General features: G+C 40.1%; 1 protein-coding gene across 1 annotated transcript; it reads left to right on the forward strand.

Moving 5' to 3' along the window:
- Nucleotides 1–2581: 2581 nt before the first annotated feature.
- Nucleotides 2582–20737, forward strand: LOC118594279 (cell surface glycoprotein CD200 receptor 2-like). The gene is made up of 5 exons (XM_036204114.1): nucleotides 2582–2645; nucleotides 12438–12755; nucleotides 12870–13118; nucleotides 20425–20543; nucleotides 20672–20737. Exons 1-5 carry the CDS (start codon nucleotides 2582–2584, stop codon nucleotides 20735–20737), a joined length of 816 nt encoding a protein of 271 aa, XP_036060007.1.
- Nucleotides 20738–22458: the final 1721 nt, after the last annotated feature.

Genomic DNA, 22458 nt, shown 5'->3' on the forward strand with positions numbered 1-22458 from the left:
TTTTTCTGGACAATTTGTCCTTTTTCTCCAGATGTCTCATTTGCTCAATGTTCTTCAGATTCTTTAGCCTTCATTATCCTGAAAGACAAAAACAAAAACCCTTCCCCAATCCTAATTTCAGGGAGGTTCTAAATCTAATCTTTATCAATTTTTATTTATGGTTTCTCCTGAAGTTTTTGTTCTCTCTTGTTCAGCTGTTCTATCACCCAGAGCAGTACAGTTTTTTTTACAATAGGCATTAGGTTCTTTAATTGCTCTGTGAAGGAGTTTCTTCTAGGACGACAGGAAAAGAATGAGTAGAATTTGACATGGGGGCCTTTGAGAGGCTCCTAGGGTGTTTCCACGATGGCAAAGGGAAAGGATTACCTTCTCTGTCCCTTGTTGATCTACATACACTAGTCCAGTGCCTGCCTTCTCTACACCTTCTGTATAGTCCAGAAAGGGGTAGGGGGAGTTCTATTGGGATTATTCCTTGAAAAAAACAAATTGTTTCTAGGAATGCCATTTACGGTCTCTTTTTAGATCACCTTGCTTACTACAATTGAAACATGACATTACTCTTTCTCTGCAAACCTCTGGAAGTCACCTTTCCTATCCAAGCATCATCATGGTCATAATGTTCAATATTGATTGTATCTTGGATCCACTCCTCCAAGGGTGCTGATCTTCCCTTTGCATTGTGCATTAGCATTTTCAAAAGCTAGAGATTCAATTATTATTTGTCTAGCTTCTGAATTTGGTATCATTCTACTTACTTCTGAAGTCAATCTTTGTAAGAAATCAGTGAAGGTTTCTTTTGGGCCTTGTATAACTTTTGCAAATGATTCAATTTTTTTTTTTTTAAACCGAGACTGAATCATCAAGTACAAGGCTACAGGGTCTTCTGTGTTTATATTATAGCTTTCATTTTAGTATTTTTATGGGATTTCTGAATATATGAACAAGTAGGTCTCTGATTCTTGTATCTTCTCTTGGGACTCTTTTCCTTCGGCTGATTGCCTTGTCCAGCCTCAGTGTGGTGGTTTTTGGTTTATCTTATTATATTTTATTTTGTTATGTTTTGTGGTTATCTCTTAGAAGCCTATCCTTTTTTAGTGAGACACAGAAAGGAAGTGGATATGGTTGGAAGGATGGGTGGGAGGAACTGGGAGGAGTAGAGGGAAGAGAAACTGAAATCAGGATATACTGTATGAGAAAGTAATCTATTTTTAATAAATGGGGGGAAATACTATCCTAAAGACAACCATGCCTAGGATCTTTTGAGGTTATTGAAATTAGACAACCCTGCAGACCTACTTCTCATCCCTACCCCTTGCTTTTCACACATAAGCTATCCGCTGCAGATCCAGCTTGCTGTTATCCTGCTGTTTGTGATCCTGCATTGCAGCTTTCTCTTTTTTGGAGTTATAAGTAAGTAACTCTCTAAGTGCCTTTATGCTGTGGTTTGTCATCACAGGACTCTAAATTTTCTAATACAGGAAGGAAGAATCTGATCTTTGCTTTTTTTCTAGATTCTGGGGGCCTGATGACAATCTTTGTTGGTTCTTAACTTGTAGAAAAAACACACCTCTGTCCTTGCCCTTGTGTTCACATGAATGTTTCTCTATATGTATGCTGATGCCCATTCTTCTTTACAAATGGATACCAGTTACACTGGACTATAGGGTCCAAACTATCCCAATTTCATTTTCATTACTTATAGATGAAATTACCTCATTTAAGAATAAGGACACATTCTCATGTATTGATACACAATTTTAAAATATAAAGGAGACGGCAGACAGGCAAGTTAACCTGTGACAGGAAGGATTTGTTTAAAGTCACACTATCATATCCATCACCTTTATTTATAGGTTTATATCCAAGAAAATGGGCACCATAAAGACCAAAAAGCTTGTGCAAATCAAGTATTCTCATAGAATCTTTATATATGTTATTCACCAAATAGAACAATTTAAATTCATAGAGAAGCTGATGAATGAATTATGATATATTCCTTGGTAAGTCCAAACCAGCATGCAGGGATGAACTCAGCAGTGCATTTCATTTATGTGGAGCTCAGTAACTGACAAAATGGGCAAATGGTGATAGATATTAGAGCTGTGTTTGCTTCTTGAGAAGGAAAACCAAGGAGGAGCATGTTGGAAACTTTGAGTAGCAAAATGTCAGCACCTTGGTTTGGAAATGTTGCAAATACTTGTCCAATTTTATGTAGATGTACAGATTCATCAACTCTACACACAGTATTTGCTCATTTTTCAGGACATGATTAATTCTATAAAAACTGCACTACAAGAAGGATTATCATAAAGTGTATCTTAATGTTTGAATATCATGAGAGAATGAATGAGTTAAGCATTGGCTTCTTTATCATTCAGAAAACATCATTGCCAATTTTTCCTGTGCAGGCTTAATCATCCAGCAGCATGTAGAGTGGAGTGGAAGATAAAGAAAGGCGAATGAGGAAAAGTCACCCTTAAATCTGGTGAACTGAGAACAAGCACGGTTGACATCGAGCAACAGCTCACTGAGTCCATCCAGGGATTCATGGTGACTTGTGTTTAACTAGAAACCACTCTAGATGTATGCTTTCGGGAGGACTCCGGCTTTGGGGTTACTGATCTTCATTTCTATTCTGGTGCCTGGTAAGTGTGACATTCTGAGGTTTTTAGGAAATGAAACCATTCTTCAGGCTAACTTAGGACTATGATAATCCTTCTGCCTCAACCTTCTGACTCCTGGCATTACAGACACACACATTTGGTGCAGGCTCACAGGGCCACTTTAACACTCTTCAGGTTACTTTAAAGCTGATTACTTTTAATAAGCAGGTTTTCTAAACATATTCCATGGAGTAGATTATTTTATTAGTTGTCATAATGAATTTGAAGATGAGTGACTGTCTGAAAAGAAATGTCTTACTGGACTTCTTGCTTGTCCTGTCTTTAAGGTTGACATATATAAAAAACAAAAACAAACAAACACACAAAACCCCAAAACAAACAAACAAATAAAAGACTAGAACAATCTCTGAGAAGGGAAGCAGTGGGATCCAGAGTAAAGTGGAGGCACTGAACTTAGACAGGAAGGGACAGTCCTCCTTTATTGTAAGGGATAGAGGGACAAGGTGGCCCGTAAGTGGGGCAGCTCATGAATTGGTGTCATAGTTACAGAGTCTGTCTTAAAGCATTAGAAATAAAGCTGTTAGAAGTTGCCAGCAGAGAGAGGGGGCAAGATAAGGACCAGAGTCCATGAAACACCATTACCCGATGGACATGCCAGCCTGCTGGCTGAGGTGGTAGAACTCTACTCTTAGTTCTATTTGAGCAGAACCGTGGTTCTTTAGAAAACTGACCAACGTGAAAGCAAATTTACTTTTCCACAAATACAAAAATACCAGCGTATTTTCTTCTACTTCAAAATGTAAAAAATATGTTTGGTGTAAAGTACACCATTAACGGTCCATTTCCATCAGTTAAGAAAGCATGAGAGGTCTTTATATGAGTTTAATTTAACCGTCTTCAAATTTTTAAAAAACTACATATGTATGTATTTGTGTGTGTGTCGAGGTCACAGCCTTTGTGTGGGGTCACAGGGCAACTCTAGGAGTTGTTCTCCTTTTCTATGTAGGTTCCAGGGTTCAAACTCAGGCCCCTAGGCTTGGCTGCACATGTCTTTACCTGCCGAGCCATTGCTGGCCCCAACTTTAAATGTAGAGATTTGTTTTGTGATCCAGCACAAAATCAGCTTTGATAAATGTACCTAGGTCACTTTAAAAAATATACATTATGTACATTGGAATTGTTTTATGAATGTCTCTTTGGTCACTATAATTGATACTGTTATTAATATATCCTATGTCTATACTACGTTTAAAAGTTCTGATTGCTTGATCCATTTCTGAGGAAGATGTTTCAAAACCATCATCCGTGATGTGAAACCACCTGCATGTCTCTTTAATGTAGTTAAATTTTGCTTTATGTGGTTCGAAGCTTCATTACTAGGTATGTACTTCATCATGACAATTAACACTGTGTGATTTTTAAAGTGACTAGAAACATTTTTTGGATAATTTTTCTGTTGTTAACACAGACTCTAGTTTCTTTCTTTCCCTCTCCTTCTCTCTTCTCCTTCCTTCCCCTCTCCCATTTGTATATAGTTAATTTTTTATTTTATAATTTAATTTAATTTTATATATCAGCCATGGATTCCCCTGTCTTCCCTCGTCCTGCCCCCAATCTTCCCAGCCCACCCTCCATTCCCATCTACTCCAAGGCAAGGACTCCCCTTGGAGATTCAGCTCAACCTGGTAGATTCAGTCCAGGCAGGTCCAGTCCCCTCCTCCCAGACTGAGCAAAGTGAAGTGGGGGAGGGACGGGGAGTAATCACAAGGCAGGTCTAGGGACTGGAGCTGAAATACCATGTAGTCAAGGTCTTGACCTTCAGGGAGCAGCCTGGACTTTTGATGGTCTTTCTGAGGGGAGCAGGATTTTGAGAGGGTGGAATGGGGCTGGAGTGGGGCTGAAGTGGAGTTTCAAGGTGGAGGTACCAGATGAACATCCCAACCTTCTTGGATGTATGGGCACTGGTTCAAGTCTGGCTACTTTCTGTTGGCATGGCGGGGGAGGAGTCAGGAGTTGGTGGGCTTATGCTCAGCAGGAGGTATGGGTGAAGAAGTATTAACTGTCAGGCCTCAGGAATCTGTTTCTTAAGGAAGCAGGGAAGGCAAGTTGCTAGGAGAAAAAGTAGATTACTAACACCAGCCTTATGAATGGGGCTAGCCATGGGAAGAGTGAAGACTGCCAGAAAGAATGGAATGGAGATGTGCCCTGGTTATACAGAAGAGGCAAGGGTGAATGAGCTAGACACAGAGCAAATATGCCCTTTATTGGGGACATTTGTAAAAACCTGGAGGGTGGGGGGGGGTCTCAGTTGCTAGACAGACCATTTATTCTGGATAGGTGCTGGCTTGAGCCTGGAGAGGTGGTATCAACATTTATGTTCCAGGAATTTGGGGGGATGGCATGCCAAATTGGGGGATGTGTTCCAGGAGAACCTGAACCATCACATTTGCTGTTTCCTTGGAGGTGAGGAGTGCCTCCATCTATTCTGTAAAGATGTCAGCAAGAGTTATAAAAGATAATGGAGCTTTCTATGAGTGAAGTCAACCTACCAGCCCTCAACAATTGGTATCCTTGGAGCTGGTGCAGGAGCTGGCCTATCTGGAGGGCCCCTATGTGTGGGTCTTGGCATATGTCTGGCAGAAGAATTGGACCTATAAAATATGAACTCAAAGATGAATGGGGTCCAAGGGGCCTCTAGAGAATATTAGTATCTACTAGGCCAGATTCCTTGATACAGTAGCAGATTCTTTCCCCAGGAACATGCAGGTGTCTGTAAAACAGCTGGAACAGACTTACATCTTGGTGTTGTAGTAAAAGACTATGGCTTTGGTTAAAACATTTTTCCTAGGGCCTGTTTTTAGCCTGATGAAACATGCAGTTCATTGCTTTTAAGGTCTTTTTCTTGTGCTTCAGATATGTTCAAATATTCAGGGCCTGCTACGGTAGGAGAGCTGGGCTCTAATATGGACATATTGTCCTGTCTGTTATTGATTGTGCTCTTCTTCTGGCAACTAGGCAACTGGGTTTGGGGTGAGTATAGGTCCAGGTGCTTATTTTTGTGTTTGTCTTTGTTGGGTGGCTATTTTTTCTTTGGTTTCTGTTTTCTCTCTGGGTTTTCAGAGTGTGATGATTGTGTGTTGCCTGTTTTACTGGCCTGCTTGGCTGGTGTGCTCACAGGGCATGTCTGCTGGTGTGGGAGGCTGGGTTGCAGTAAGGATTTGGGGAAGGGAGTCCAGGAGGGCATGGTCAATGGAATCCACAGAGGCATAAACCTGGGCATAGGGAGGCTGTACCTGGTGTTCTATTATAGTGCTAGGGAGGAACCTGAGGCATTGGGTTTTGGAGAACAGAGTGATAGGGTTTTGTTGTTGTTGTTGTTGTTGTTGTTCATTTACTTTTATGTTTTTAATAGGAGATTTGTGTACTTTTGTTGTCTCTTGTTATTTAGCATAAGAGTTCTTTTCCTTTTATACTTGAGAAGTGCATTTATAATTAGTTCAATTCTACTATTAAAAAACATGATAGTGCTTCATAGTAGCATAAGTACATTAGGATAACAAAATAATTCTATTCTTTTCTTCTTGTCTCTTAATTATTTCTTGGAAAGCATTTGTCTTAGCCAGTGTTCTATTGCTGTGAAGAGACACCATGACCATGGTAGCTCTTACAAAAGAATGCATTTAATTGAGACTAGATTTCAGTTTCAGAGCCTTAGTCCATTATCTTCATGGTGGGGAAAATGGAGGCATGCAGGCAGACATGGTATCTGGGAGTTCTACATTTGGATCTGGATCCAAAGGCAGCAGGAAGAGGGAGGCACTGGGCCTAAGTTGAGCTTTTGAAACTCCAAATCCCACCCACAGTAATGCACTTCTTCCAACAAGGTCATACCTACTCCAACAAGGCCACATCTCCTAATTCCTCTCAAATTGCCCCACCCCCTAATGACCACTCATTTAAATATATGAGCCTCTGGAGCCATTTCATACTCAAAGCACCACAGCATGAGGTGTGGTAGATCAATTTTTCAGAAATGGAATTTGAAATTAATAAAGACTATTTTTTGTTTCTTTTCCTAAAATAGTGTATCACTCAGGCTGGCCTCAAATTACTATGTGGGCAGCTACTCTGAAATTCATGATTTTCTTGCTGCTGTCGCACCACCCTGCACAAGCCTGATCTTGTCTTATCCTGTAAGATGTTTAGGCCCATCCTGGTTAGTACTTGGAGGTGAGACATTTTAAAGCAGCGATTCTCAACCTTTGGGTCTCAACCACCGGAAAACACATAATTTCTGATGGCCTTAGGAACTGAGACACTGCTCAGTAGCAAAATACAGTTATAAAGTAGCAATGAAAATACATTTATGGTTGGGTTTCCTAAGACCATCGGAAGTATGTGTTTTCTGATGGTCGTGACCCACAAGTTGAGAACTGTTGGGTCCTGCCCCAATTGAAACTTAGGTCCCCTGAGAAGGGAGACCTGGAACCCAGGAAAGATAAGTGTTGCTGCTTGCCTGTTCTCCAGCCTCCCTATTTCCCGGGGAGACATTCAGAGGAAGCAAGGAGCCAAGTCAGGCAAGGTCTCATTTATTTAAAAACAACAAGTTCCTTTTAAAGCATAAAGAAAACAAGAGGGGAGGGGCAAAGACCCATTGGGCCATTAGCTTAAAGATTACCCAATCACACACCTAGTCTACAGTATTTACAGTGTTGTCTATGAGGGAATCATGGACTGACATCATCTTTCTTCGCCTGAAGCTCCAATCATATCTTTTTGTAAACAACTTGGGTTCCACCTTCTACACTTTCCCTGGGGCCAGCTTTACTAGCATCCACAGAGAACTGCTGTTTTATGGTATTATCTAGATTATGTTCTTAGTGTTTAAGAGTGTTGACAAATTTTTCATTCTGAAAAATTTCAAGAATGCAATCATTAAAAAAAAAAATCATTGCATGTTTGTAACATAGATTAGCCCAGAATACTTTTGAACAATGAGAAGCTAGTAGTTTATTTTCTGTTCTGCTATTTCCAAAATTTTTGTTTGGAGGGGGTAACTTTGAAATTAAACTTAGACATTAATAGATTTTTAAAGAGCAGTTTTAGATTCACAGAAGAATTCAGTGGAAGGTACAGAAAATGTCCACATCTGTTTCCCTGCCCCTGCCTCTGTACGTGGGAAGTCTTCTAGTTATCTGCAGTCCCCACTAAAATGATGCATTATTACAGCTCATGAATTTATACATTTGCACCTTAGGGTTCACCCTTATGCTGTGTATTCTATGGGTTTAAGACAGCAATGTCTAAGATCAGAACATCATATGGAGTCATTTCATTGCCCTAAAATCATCTTTGCTTTGTGTGTTCATCTTTTCTGTTCCTCTAAACCCTGTTGTTCACTCTAGCCACAGCTTTGCTTTTCCCACCAAGCCATGTGGCAGCAGTAAGTGTGCAGCTTTTCTGGTTTTTCTTTAAACTTAGTTGTGTGCATTTAATTTCTCTTTGTGTCTTTTAATGACCCAATAGTCCTCTCCCTGCTTTCTGTAACTTAGGATTTCCAAATGTGGCCAAGGGTGCCCTTGAACTTTCTAGCTGTCCATCATCTACCTCTGAATTGCTAAGATTACATGAGTCTATTATGTCCAGTTGTGGTGGTATTGTGTTCCCCAAAATACTGTGCACCTTAATAAATTTATCTGTGGTCAGAGACAGAACAGCCCCAATATTAAACGAAGAGGTTGGGCAGTCGTAGCACACGCCTTTAATTCCAGAGGCAGAAATCCCATCTGGATCTCTGTGAGTTCAAGGCCACACTGGAAACAGCCAGGCATGGTGACACACACCTTTAATCCCAAGTAGTGAGCCTTTAATCCCAAAGAGTGATGGCAGAAAGAGAAAGATATATAAGGCGTGAAGACCGGAAACTAGAAGCATTTGGCTGGTTAAGCATTTGGCTGGTCAAGCTTTCAGGCTTCTAGCAGCAGTTCAGCTAAGAGCCATTCTACATGAGGACTCAGATGCTTTCAGTCTGAAAGAAACATGATCAACTGAGGAACTGGCAAGGTGAGGAAGCTGTGGCTTGTTCTGTCTCTCTGATCTTCTAGCATTCACCCCAATAACTGGCCCCAGATTTGTTTTTATTAATAAGAAATTTTAAGATTCATGCTACATCCAGTTTCATGCAGGGCTGGGGATTGAACTCAGGGCTTTGTATATTCTAAACAAGCTCTCTACCCACTGAGCTATGTCCCCAGCTCTGATAATTTATTTCAAGCACTGAGTGATAGTGTCACTTCCAAATGTGACATAATATATTTGCCTATTTGTTTGCTAAAGAATGTCTTGTTACTTTCCAAATTTTGGCAATTATGATGGGAGCTAATTCACATTCTTAGCAGCAATATATAAGGGCTCTCTTTTCTCTGTATCCTTATCTGCATGTGTGTGGTTATCTTCCTTTTCTTTTTTGTTAAATTAAAATTTCTATTTTTTATTCATTTAAAATATTATTACACTATTTCCCCTCCCTCTTCTGCCTCTAACTTGTAATTGTTTTCTCGATGATTATCATTCTGACTAGTATGAGATTTAATCTCAGTATGTTTTCAATTTACATTTCTCTGATGGCTAGTAATAGTGAACATTTTTTATAGGTTTATTATTTATTTGCACTCCTTTTTTTGAGAACTGTCTGTTCACTTCATTAACTCATTTCTTAATTGGGCCATTTAAATTTTGTCAATTTTTTTTATATTCTATGTGTTAGTCCTCCATTATATATCTAGTTAGCAAAAATGTTTCTCACATTCTGTATGCTGTCTTTTCACTCAATTATTTCCTTTGCTATACAGAAACTTAATTTAATAAAAATCTCTTTTGTCAATTGCTTACCTTATTTCATGAGTGATTAAAGTCTTTGTCTATTGCTATATCTTAAATGTTTCTTTTACTTTTTCTTCTAACTTTTGTGTCTTTGTTAGAGTTTCTATTGCTATGCCATGACCATTCTTAATAAGAAAGCATTTAATTGAGCTGCCTTACAGGTACAGAGGTTTAGTCCATTATCCTCATGGTGGGAAGCATGGCAGCGAGCAGGCAGACCTGATGCTGGTGAAGGAGCCAAGAGTTCTATGTCTGGATCATCAGGGCTGCAGAAAGGGGGAGTGACACTGGGGATGGCTTGAGCATTTGAAACCTGAAAGCCCACCCCCAGTGACACACTTCCTCCAACAAGGCCACACCTCCTAATAGTGCCACTCCTTATGAGACTATGGGGACCATTTTCATTCAAACCTCCACACAGCAGCAGTGTTCCAGAGGTCATAGTAATGTCATTGCTCTATTTGAAGTTGATTCCTGTAAGAGGTGAGAGATTGGAATCTGCTTTTTCTCATTTACATAGGGATATCCAATTTCCACTGCACTATTTCTTGACAAGGTTATATTCCTCCAATACATATTTTTGGCATGTTTGTTAAAAATCATGTGGCTGTATTGCTAAGGCTGTTGGTTGATCTCCACAAATTGACAGTAGGCTTTATTGCTGAAGAAAACATTCATGTAACTCAATGACCATGCAGAAGTTGAGCTCATGCTTACCTAGAGCCTTCACCCCTATTGACTAGTGTTCGTGTTACTGGAAGGTAATCTGCATGATACCCCAGGAAAAATGTAAAGCTTAGTCTTAAATGGGTTGTCTCCATCAAATCCCTCCTCCCAGGGCTCAGGGAACTGTGGAAGAGGAGGCAGAAAGAGTGCAAGAGCCAGTGGAGAGGGAAGACACCAAGGAAACAAGGCCTTCTTGACACAGAGGGACTGCCACACATATGAACTCACAGAGATCGTGGCAACATGCACAGAGCCTGCACAGGTCTAAGCCACATGGGGTCCCAACGCAGAGAGAGGAAGTGGATAGATCCCCATCCCTAACCCAGAAGCTATCTCCAACTGATAACCACTCACAAAGGAAAATTCAATTTTCTCCAATGAAGTCTCACTGGGTATACAAACCATACTTCAGAGTGGGCACCATGCCCAGCCAACACATCATAAACTCAATGGTATTTTTGGAGGGTTTTATTTATTTTTGTTTTGGTGTCTTATAACTTTGGCTGGGCATTTTTTTTCCTTACATGTCTTTTGTTTATATATTATGGTTTCATCTTTGTGTTTTTATGAAATTCTGTGTGTGCAAATGTGTGTGTCTCTGTGTCTGTATGTGTTTCTTGTGATTTTTCTTTGGCTATTTTTTTCCAGTTTGTTTTGTCCTGTTCTGACTTATTTGTTTTTATTTTATCTTACTTTATTACTACCAATAATTTTTAGATGGCGGCTGTTTGTTTTCTAATGATAGAGAGCAGGAAAGGGTGTGGATTTGGGTAGGCGGGAGGACCTATTGGGAGTTCAGGAAGGGAAAAACCATAATTAGAATCTATTTTGTGAAAAAAAAAAAAAGCTGCTTTCACTGGTTTGGGACTATTATAATTCTGAGACAATCTACAGAACTCAAGGAAGGAATACAAACAGGTTCCAGGAACTGTATAACAAGAAAGTGGACAGAGGAAAGGACACATACCCTGTTCCTACCTCTGTTCTGCTTCACTTCTGTTGATCATTCTCAAGGCAGAAAGTAGGAAGAAAGAGAGAGGGTGAACTCTTTGTGCTTCTGTTTCTACAGTTCTCTAGAGTGGCTCTGTTTCTTCGTAGTGTGAAGTGTTCATTATTGGACCAAACGTCTTTAACTAGGTGATGGTATCTGGAGAAAGGAGTTTAACCAAGTCAGCTCATGTGGTATGCCTCCACTGGACCTGCCAAGGGGCTGGAAGAAGAACGGCAGAGCTACCCTACAAATGATTTGGCTAAATAAGGTCACTCAAAAGTGGGAATAATTGATTAATATCCTATAAATGTAATTTTCAAGATGATGACATATCAGTGATAATTAAACTTGGAATTATTATCTTAAAATCATGTAAATATTTAAGTGCTCTTATTTAAATATTTTCTAGTGTCAAGTTGTGTGAATGGGAATCAAATGGCACAGAAAAGTTCATGGCCTTTGCCAGAAGGTACAACTCTTCTTTATCTTTTGGACAACATTTTGGAAATGGGGAATTGACCTTGCTTAGAAATGGTAACTAATGCTTTGGCTGCTTGACAGATTCAGGATAAATGGAAGAATCTGGTGATGTGAGGGGTATGGTATGAGGGACTCTGAACAGTTGCCTCTAAACCTTAGTTGTCTTAGAGTAAAAAAGGCTATGGATTTAGCACCCTTCCAGGTCTGTGTTGAAGAACTCTTCATCATCTATTTAGATGACCTTTATTGGATGTGATTTGTGAGGACTTAAGGAGTCCAAAGAGGCAAGTGACATAGAAACAGGATAATTGAGATAGTTAATGCAATGTTTTTCAGAAGCAAGGCTTATTCACAGAGATTTCTGTTCCTGTTATAGTGATGACATTATTGACCCTTTTGTCACAGGTGATTGTAACAGATAATTCTGTTGAGTAATCACCACTCAGTAAACTTGTATCCATCATGGACTCTTTACGTCAGTGTACAGGCAGTGTGAGGTTTTATTGTGCAAAATATATGTAACCCACAGGCCTTGAATTTTTACTCTAGAAGGTGAATGATGTACTTAATTCTGATAGCTTGAACATACATAAAGTAGAAATGTGAGAATAATCTGATATTTCTGGAATACACTCATTAGTCAAGCAATGCTCTAGTGTAACTTCAGACAAGCTGCTGTGGACAGACTTAACACACAGGTTTCCTTCTCTCCTTCTCTTTGTGTGTGTGTCCAGTTAGCACTCCAGTGTCTGTACAGATGGGTACAAAGGCTCTGCTGTGTTGCCCTGCTATTCCACTGATGAAAGCATTATTAATAACATGGGAAATAGCCCCAAGAGACCAACCTCCTTGCAGAATATCCTACAGAGCAGAAACTAGGGAGACCAATAAAACCAACTGTACAGACAGGAGAATCACCTGGGCCTCCACACCTGACCAGAGTCCTGACCTTCAGATCAATGCAGTGGCCCTCGATCATGATGGCAATTACTCATGTGTTATGACAACATCTAGTGGAAATTTCCTAGACAGACATGACCTCCAAGTTCTAGGTAAGCAACAATGTCAAACTTTATGGTATTTCAGGTCACCAGATTTTAGATAGAAAACAAATGCCTTTGTAATTTGTGACCAGACTGAATCTTTTCTCCCTTCTTTCTCTACAGTCCCTCCTGCAGTAGCCCTGTCTCCAGGGAAAAATAGAACTGCAGTTTGTGAGGCGACTGCAGGCAAGCCGGCTGCTCAGATCTTCTGGACTCCACATGGGTACTGCAAAACAAAGAATGAACCTCACAGCAATGGCACCATGTCTGTCAGGAGCACATGCTACTGGGAGCAGAACAATGTGTCCAGTGTGTTCTGCTTTGTCTCCCATTTGACTGGCAACCAAACTCTGTCCATACAATTGAATCAAGGTGAGTATCCTTTAAAAAATAATAATTGATATATAATATATTCTTCCATGAAAGATAAATGTTCTATTTACATTATTTTTGTGACAAATACTGTGGCCAAATGCCACTTAGGGGAGGAAAGAGGAAAGTCAAGACAGCTTAAACAGAAACCATGGAGCTGCTTGCTAGCTCCTCAGACCTGTGCAAACCTATCTCACCTGCCGAGGGATTGGTGCCACCCTCAGTGTACTGGGCTCTTGGGTAACTTTAAGCTGTGTCAAGTAGACAGTTAAGCTAACTAGGACAACAGACCCACTTCAGACACTAGTAACAAGTTTTCAGTGATCTGTCTCCTGAAGTTCTTATAAAAGAACTGTAAATTCTGGATGTTTCTACCATCTGTGTATCAGGTTCAGTGATTTGGTAGAATGGTTCATGGAACTGAGGATGCACTTTCTTACCATTACTGGTTTATTATAAACACTGCAACATGGGGACAGACAAATTGAAGAGATTCATAGGGCCCTCTATTGAGGAAGGGGCATAGAGCTTCCTGCTAGATCAAGGATTTCTGTCCTTCTAATTCCCCATATGGAAGCTTTTCAAGCAGTATTGTTTATGATTGCTAATAAGATTTTGTAACCTAGTCATGATGGCTAATCATTGATCATTGGTGATGAACTCAATCTCTAGCCACTCTTCCTTCACAAGAGGTTCAGTGGTGGCGATGGTGGTAGTCTCTGGCTCCAAGTCCCAACTCTCTAACCACAGTTTTGCCTTTCTTGTTATAGTCTCCACCATGAAGCCCTCTAAGAACTTCTAGACACCTGTCATTTTACTGGCATACCAAAGATATTTTTATTATGGTGACAATTCTTCTAGGAGCTGTGTTCCAGGAGATAGAGAACAAAGATCATATATGTATTTTAATTTTTAATTTTAAGTTGTTTTTTGTTTGTGTGAGGTAGGATCTCACTACATAGTCCTGGCTGCCCTGTAACTCACTACTATGAAGACCAGGCTAGCCTGGAACACACAGAGATCCACCTACCCTCCGCTAGGATTAAAGGTGTGAGCCATCATACTGGTTTCTTATTTCTTATGGTATCTGAAAGATCTACTTCTCTGCCCCCAGTATAATGAGCTCCTTAGGAGTAAGAACAATGTTTTTCAATTCTGCATTTCTCAAGTCTGACACATCACCTGACACACACACACACCTGTAATTAGGTTCTGATCATCATAGATCGGATCTCCACATTTCCCTTTCTGTGTTCCAAAAGAGGATACAGGTTAATTCATTCTCAGACTTTTTTTGTTTTTTTGATTCAAGGTAGCTCTATGTAGCCCTGGATGTCCTGGAATACACTTTGTAGGCCAGGCTGGCCTAGAGCTCAGGGATTCCCCTGCCTCTGCCTCCCAAGTGCTGGGATTAAAGACATGCACCAAGGCCCAGCTCAGATGGTTTTTCAAGTTGCTCCTTTCCTCTAAAAAGTCCTTTCCCCTAACTCCTTCACCTAGTAAACCAGCAAGACACTATCCTAACCCCACTTCTCTGTGACCCAGAGCTAGTGCTGAAGAACTATTCTCATTCTTCAGATGTTTAGAGCATGTCCTTCTTGCTTAGCAATGTTTGACGTTTACAAGTCATCTAGAACAATCCCGACAAAAGCAACAACAACAACAAACACTGGAAGTATCATCAGACCAAATTTCAAGCTGTGTTGTGCAGACAAAGTAGCAATTCCACAATGGTACCAGCACAAAACCAGACATATTGGTCAATGGAACAGAATCCAGGTCCCACAGATAAGTCCATGCATCTATAGCCGCCTGATTTTTCACAAAGATTCTAAAACCGTCACTGAAGAAAGGATAGCATCCTTAGTAAATGGTGTTGGGAAAACTGGCTATCTGCATGTGGAAGAATGAAACTTGATTCTTCTCTTTGCACACAAATAAAGTCTTAATGGAGCAGGGATCTCAGTGCTAGACCTGAAGCTTGAAAACTAGCACAAGAGCAGCAAGTCCACTGAGTACACTGCAGGGTATAGGCTCAGGTAAGGGCTTTCTAAAGAGGACTCTGGCTGATCAGGAAGAAAGATTAAAAACCTGCAAGTGGGACTTCATGGGATTAACAAGTTTCTGTTCTGCAAAGGAAACTGTTACCTGACTGAAGAGGCACCCCACAGATCTGATGGAGGATTCATATCTAGAATATGCAAGTCATTAAAAAAAAAACCCAAAACACTAGGAAAACAAACAGCCAAACTGAAAAATGAACATTTGAGCTGAATAGAGAGTTCTCAGAAGAAGAAATACAAATGGCCAAGAAATATTTTGAAAACTGTGCACCACCCTAAGCCATTGGTGAGATGCAAATTAAAACTGCTTTGAGATTTTTTATCTTACTCCAACGAGAATGGCTAATATTAAAATAAGAGACAGTGGATGTGGGGAACCTTCATGCACTGTTGCTGGGAGTTCAATTGGTGCAACCACTGTGGAGATCAATGTGGCTGTTCCTAAGAAAACTATGATATGACCAAGCTCGCCAATCCTGAGAACATACCAAAGTACTCTCACAACATAGATATATGGCCATCCATGTTCATAGATGCTCTTGTCCTAATAGCTAGGACATGGACATAGCTTAGATGTCCATCAAATGATGAGTGAATAATATCCATGGGTGAAATAATGCCATGGATATTATAGAGGTTACTAACTGTTTCCAATTGGATTTAAGCCACACGATGAAACATGTACCTGGTATTTTAATTGTGGCCAAGAGCCCATGGATGGGGAGTGTTAAAGAATTCTTTTATCATTTATTAAAGTGTAAAATCCATGTGCAAATAATAAAGAATAAATGGGGAACCTGAAAAAAATCACAAACCACTGCTTACACCCACCACTGCTTATTCCTCACTCAAAAAAAAAAAAAAAAGAGAGACCTTCCCCTTCCCTTCCTTGGTCACATCTATCCCCAGTGAAAACCTCATCTCTTGAGCCAAAATGCTCCTCTCAATTGACTAGTGGACCAGTGACAGAATTCCCATGACAGGGGAGCTCAGAGGCTATTATTCTGCAAAATGGACATTCAAACTACCCTCTAAATTTGTATCATTCTACCCATAGATACTGGAATTCTCATGCCTCTTCAGAGAAGGTTATTTTGTAAGTGAATAGTAGTTAAAGTGGAAACTCTCACCTGGTGAAGGGGATAAGCAGAAAGATTGTAAAAATCAGAGGTCAGGGGAGACCAGAGGAAACAACTTCTGCACCTGGTAGGGTCTCTAAACTCCCAAGCTCATAGCAATGTAGTTTCCTGCATAGGACCTGCACAGGATGAAGCCAATCAATATTTTAGCATGGAGTGGAAAGGAACTCCCAAGTCCCTGCCCTGTCAAATGAGGCGTACAGACAATTAATGGTTTTTTGAGGAGAGAGAATCAGTTATTTTTAAGGGTATTCTTCTCATAGGCCCCATCCCCAGGAGTATATGGGCAACATAAACAGAAGCCAGTGAACTACAAAAAAAACCATGAAAATTTGGTGGGGGTAACAGATTGGTGTGGATCTGGTAGGAGATAGGAGGAGGAGTTGTAGGCAAATATGATCAGGATAATTATATGAAATACTCAAAACTGGGCAAGCCTCAATGACACATTTCTCTATTAGGATAAGAATTTATACTATATCAAGCTGATAACAGAAACATGAATAAATTAATAAAAAATTAAAAATAATCTTTCAAAAGACTAAAATTTTCATGGGATGTACTTCAGACAGAGGACTCAGAGGATCTTAGCTGGATTTGACCCGAAAACCTCCTCCCTGAGGACTAACTTTCATCATCATCAAAGGTGTTGTACCAGTTGCTCCAATAGGGAAACAACTGGTAGTATCACAAAGCTATGAAGCTTAAGAACCATAATAATGACAATCAAGACTAGTCCCTAAGGTACAATAGCATAACCATAACAGCAACCAATAGCTGTCTAATTATATTCAAGGTCCACTCAACAGGAGGAAGATCAAGCCTGGTACTGGAAACCTACCCAACCACTCAAGGTTGGTGAGGCCATTGATCTTAGATATGAACCTACTACAGCCCTTCATTAAACCAGCACAATACCTATCTGAATTCTACATACCCTTATGTCCACCAATAAGTGTGGCTCTTAACCCTTACCAAACAAACTTCTCTGTGTAACAGACAGAAACCATTACAGAATGCCATAAATGGTCAAAATGCAGAGAAAACTGATCATGCCATGTCCAACCCCCACGGACACATCTACAACATAATTCCTACACTTAATGCTAAGAGAACTTTGTAGAAGAAGGGGCAGAACATTACAAGAACCATAGGACCAGGAAATCTACTATAAGATTGTGTCTCCTCAACTTCCTGAATAGAATGCCAGTAGCACAGACACTAAAATGGACAATTAACAAATGGGACCTTATGAAATTGAAAAGCTCTGTAAGGCAAAGGATGCTGTCATTAGAACAAAATAGCAACCTACAGATTGGGAAAAGATTGTTACCAACCCCATATCAGACAGAGAGCTGATCTCCAAAATATATAAAGAACTCAAGAAACTAGACATCAAAAAACCAAATAATTCAATTAAAAAGGGTATATGGATTTAAACAGAGAATTCTCAATAGAAGAGTTTCATATGTCAGAATACATTAAAGAAATGGTCATCATCCTTAGCCATATGGCAATGAAAAATCAAACTGACCCTGAAATTCCATTTTACAGCTGTCAGATAGCTCAGATCAAAACCACAAGTGACAGCTTATGCTGGAGAGGATGTGGAGCAAGGGAAACACTCCTCCATTGCTGGTGGGAGTGCAAACTTGTACAGCCACTTGGGGGATCAATTTGGCAGTGACTCAGATAATTTGAAATCAATCTACCTCAAGACCCAGCTATACCACTCTTGGGCATATACTAAATATGCTCAGTCATACCACAAAGACAGTTGCTCAACTATGTTCATAGCAGCAATATTTGTAATAGCCAGAACCTAGAAACAATGTAGATACCCTTCAACTAGTGAATGGATAAAGAAAACGTGATATATTTATACAATGGAGTATTACTCATCTGTTGAAAACAATGACATCAGGAAATTAGAAGGAAAATGGGTAGAATTAGAAAGAATCATCTTGAATGAGGTAACCCAGACCCAGAAAGACAATCATGGTATGTACTCACTCATAAGTGGATATTAACTGTAAAATAAAGGATTCCCATGCTACAACCCATATACCCAGAGAGGCCAGGTAATGAGGAGGGTCCAAGGGGAGATACATGGATCTCTTTGGGAAGGGGAATAGAAGAGATCTCCTAGGTAGACTGGGGTCATGTGGGCACAGAACTTGAGGGATTGGTTTGGGGTGGGTGGGTGGAGGTAGAGAGTATTGAAAGAGATGACTGGAAAGGGGGGATTTTGGGGACCAGGCAGAAACCTGATGCAAGGAAAATTCCCATAAATCTACAAGGATGACTGAGCTAAGACTCCAAGCAATAGTGGATACATAGCCTGAAACAGCCATCCCCTGTGATCAGATTGGTGACTACTCCAATTGTTATCAGAGAGCCTTCATCCAGTAACTGATGGAAACAGATGCAGAGATCCAGAGCCAAACATTAGGATGGGCTTGGGGATTCCTGCTGAAGAGAGAGAAAAAGGTTTGTAGGAGGCAGAGGGGTCAAGGACATCACAAGAAAATCCACAGAAACAACCACCCTGACTCATAGGAACTCACAGAGTCTCAACCAACAACCAAGGAGCCTTCATGGGACTGACCTAACCCCTCTCTATATATCTGACAGTTATAGTTTACTCTATTTGTGGGACTTCTAATAATGGGAGCAGGGGCTGTCCCTAACACTTTGGCTGGCTTTTGGGAACCTACTCCTCATACCATACCTTGCCCAGCCTTAATACAAGGGGAGGAGCTTAGTCTCTTGGCAACTTGATATACCATGCTTTGTTGATACCCATGGGAGGCCTGCCCCTTTATGAATAGGAAAAGGGGAGGAAAAGATTGGGGGGTGGTGTAGAGGAGGTGAGGGAAGAAAAGGGAGGACAGGAGGGAGGGGAAATAAACAAATATTATTTATTGGGCTGTAATAATAATAATATATTATTATCATTGTAATGATCAGGATGTAAAATAAACAATTAATAAAATAACAACAACAAAAGACTATTAAAAAAAGATTATGTCTCCTGGAAATGAAAGAAAAGGTTTACCCATGAAACCTCAATAACATTGCTGCCTAAACAAAACCAAAACAAGTAAACCATCAATAGTGATGCAAACATGGTAGGGGAAAATCTTATGGGTCCACACTCCTTGTGGTAGTTTAAATGTAACTGGTCCCTATAATCTCATAGGGAGTGGTATTATTAAGAGGTGTGGCTTTGTTGGAGTGGGTATGACCTTGCTGGAGGAAGTATGTCATGGTGGGGGTGGGCTTTGAGGTTTCCTATGCTCAGGATACCACCCAGTGAATCAGTTGACTTCCTGCTGCCTGCAAGAGGTAGGACTCTCACCTCCAACACCCCATCTGTCTGTTCACTGCGATGTTCCCCAACATGATGATAATGGACTGAACCTCTGAAACTGTAAGGGAGCCACCCCAATTAAATGTCTTCCTTATAAGAGTTGCTGTGGTTATGGTGTCTCTTCACGGCAATGAAAACCTTAACTAAGACATTAATAGACAAAGATCTATAGTTAACTAAGGGGTGCTGAGAGGGGGGGAAGTATTCTCCCCTCAGAGATGGCCCCTAATTGGTTATCTAATATCAACTCGTCAGTCCTGAAATCATGTATATGCAGGCAACACAGGATAAACTAAGCAGATTTTATTTACATATTATGTAAAAATAGGCGACACCACCAATTTAGGAACAAGAGGCTAGGGATTTGAGAGGGAACAATGGGAGGTGGAGACCATGGAGGAGGTTGGAGGAATGGATGGAAATGATGCAATTATATTTTCATAAAAATAAAGTTTGCCTTATGTAGCTGGGGAGCAGTAACAATAATTAGTGTGCATTAATTCACTTTAAAATATTTTTTTAACACCTATCAACCACAAAAGTTAGACTTGATTCTTAAACTTGATCCTTAAATAATGTGTGTGTGGTATTTGAATTATAATTGAGTTTCTGATTTTGACATCTCTAAAAGTTTAGGAATATTGTAAGTGATTCTTAAGCTGTTTCCTCTACTTTCTGGATTGGAACTATTATTGACCTGACCTGAATTTTTACCCTTGCCCGTATTAAAGGTGTCACCAGCATGTCACTGCATTCCTTGCTGACCATTGTCTATGCGAAACTTTCCCTTTGGGGAATCATTTTGCTCATCGTGGGATTTGCTTTCTTCCAGAAGAAAAAATTACTTCAGGTAGGAACAGAAAACTGAAATGTTAAGACTCATTAGAAAGAAAACATTGCCATGAGTTTGAGCTCACAGTGGACTGGGAAAGTATGTTATATGGCCCCATCAAGGTTGTTCCCTCAACCCTTCTTCAGCATCTGGCTGTTTTAAACAATGGAGCCCACAGCTCTGACAACAGGTCTGCCTTGCTGCAGATCTAACTGAGCAGGGACTTAGCCGGCCCTCTCTTTCAGGAATCAGTGGTAGAAATGAAGTTGCTGGAGCTTTATGAGTTAATTTGCAAGTTTCTTGACTTCTGGGGGTTTCTGTTCATTCCTGCCTAATCATATTTTTTGTTGTTTTTGTTTATTTCTAGAAAATGAAAATCTAGATTTCTGAAGCCTATTAGTCTGGTGACACAATACAAGAAAACAGCTAATTGCAGTCACTTTCTAGTTGACACCCAGCCTACCTGTTCCTGATGTCTCCATGTTTGCTAGAAGACCTGTGACAGCTGGCAGTCATGCAGCATGAATGTACAGGCAAAAGCTTGGTGCTCACCACCACACGTGCTATCAATGACCACATGCTCTCTCCCGTCCCTGCTTCTCACGCCAAAGAGGAAGATGGCTTAGCAAATGTGAACAACACTGCTGGGTGCATTTCCTTCACCCAAGTCTTCCTGGAAGGGCTTCCATCTACTTCCTCTTTGTTGGTTCATTTTACATGATCATAAGAGTTGCACTGTCAGATGCCATGAGAAGCAAAAATCTTCAAATCAGCCACTAGCTGGCCATCTTTCCTTGCTTGCTTGCTAGCAAATAAAATTAAATACAAATTAAAAATTGAATACATGACTAGAAACCTTTTTTTTTTTTTTTTTAAGCAGTATCTCTGTGCCTTAGTAGAGGTTTAAAGTTGAACCCAGAGAAGACATTGCCAGTGTCATGGAGGTAACATTGAAAATCCCCTTACTCTTTAGAGCCCCAGTGTCTCAATTCCCTTTGCTGTCCGCATGGTGACTCACAGGTGTTGAGATGGATCAGGGAGGGTAAGGGTAAGCCACTGGTAAACCCTGCTAACTGGAAACCAAGACCTTGTCTTCACTTGATACAGACAGTAATCCTATAATAAAAACTATATTTTTAATTAAAAGGATTATTTCTTGGGTAAAGTATCAAGTGACTTGGGCTATTATTTTTGTTTTTAGTAAAAGTCTAGGGAGAAAATGAGTGTATGATACTAGAGGACACCTGGATGGTAGCCTCAATTTGTTCTTTAAAAGTTTGAGTCTTGTCCATTTTATAGTTAATGTAGTTGGTCAAGCCAGTGCAGAGGATAAAGGGGCATTTCTCTAAACCAATGTTTTATTCTACAACTCCATTCTCTGAGTAGTTTCTATTCAGCAGGTGACTAGGGAGAGGGTAGATTGTATGGGGGATAATTTATGAGTCAGTCTTGGAGTAGTAAGCACACCTGCTCAGATTCCATGAGTAGTACTCAGTAATATGACCCCACTAACTTGTAGGTAGCCTACACAATGTAGAGTTGTTGACTTGAAGAAAAAGTTTGATGGTTGGTGCACACTTACCAAATTTCTGCACACAATAAAGAGCAGGAACAGTGCTAATATCAACATTAATGTCTACTTTAATAGTAGGAAATTACCATGTGTCAATCAGTAAATCCATTCATAATTGTCACTCAAACACATCTAGGGTATGAGCTCTTTTTTTAATCTCCTATTTCATTACAACATCTTCATTTTTAAGTCAGGACATTGAAGCACAAACTTAATTAGTCTTGACAGTAAAAACCCAGAATCAGATATTGGTCTGAAAGTTAAAAGATCAGAGAAGCAGAGCAGCAGCTACTTAGAGACTTCTTACCTCTATGAATTCTTAGACTGAATGTGGGGGTGGTGGTGGTGAGATACTGTCTT

The sequence above is a fragment of the Onychomys torridus genome, chromosome 12 (genome assembly GCF_903995425.1).
Source record: "Onychomys torridus chromosome 12, mOncTor1.1, whole genome shotgun sequence".
Taxonomy (NCBI): Eukaryota; Metazoa; Chordata; class Mammalia; order Rodentia; family Cricetidae; genus Onychomys; species Onychomys torridus.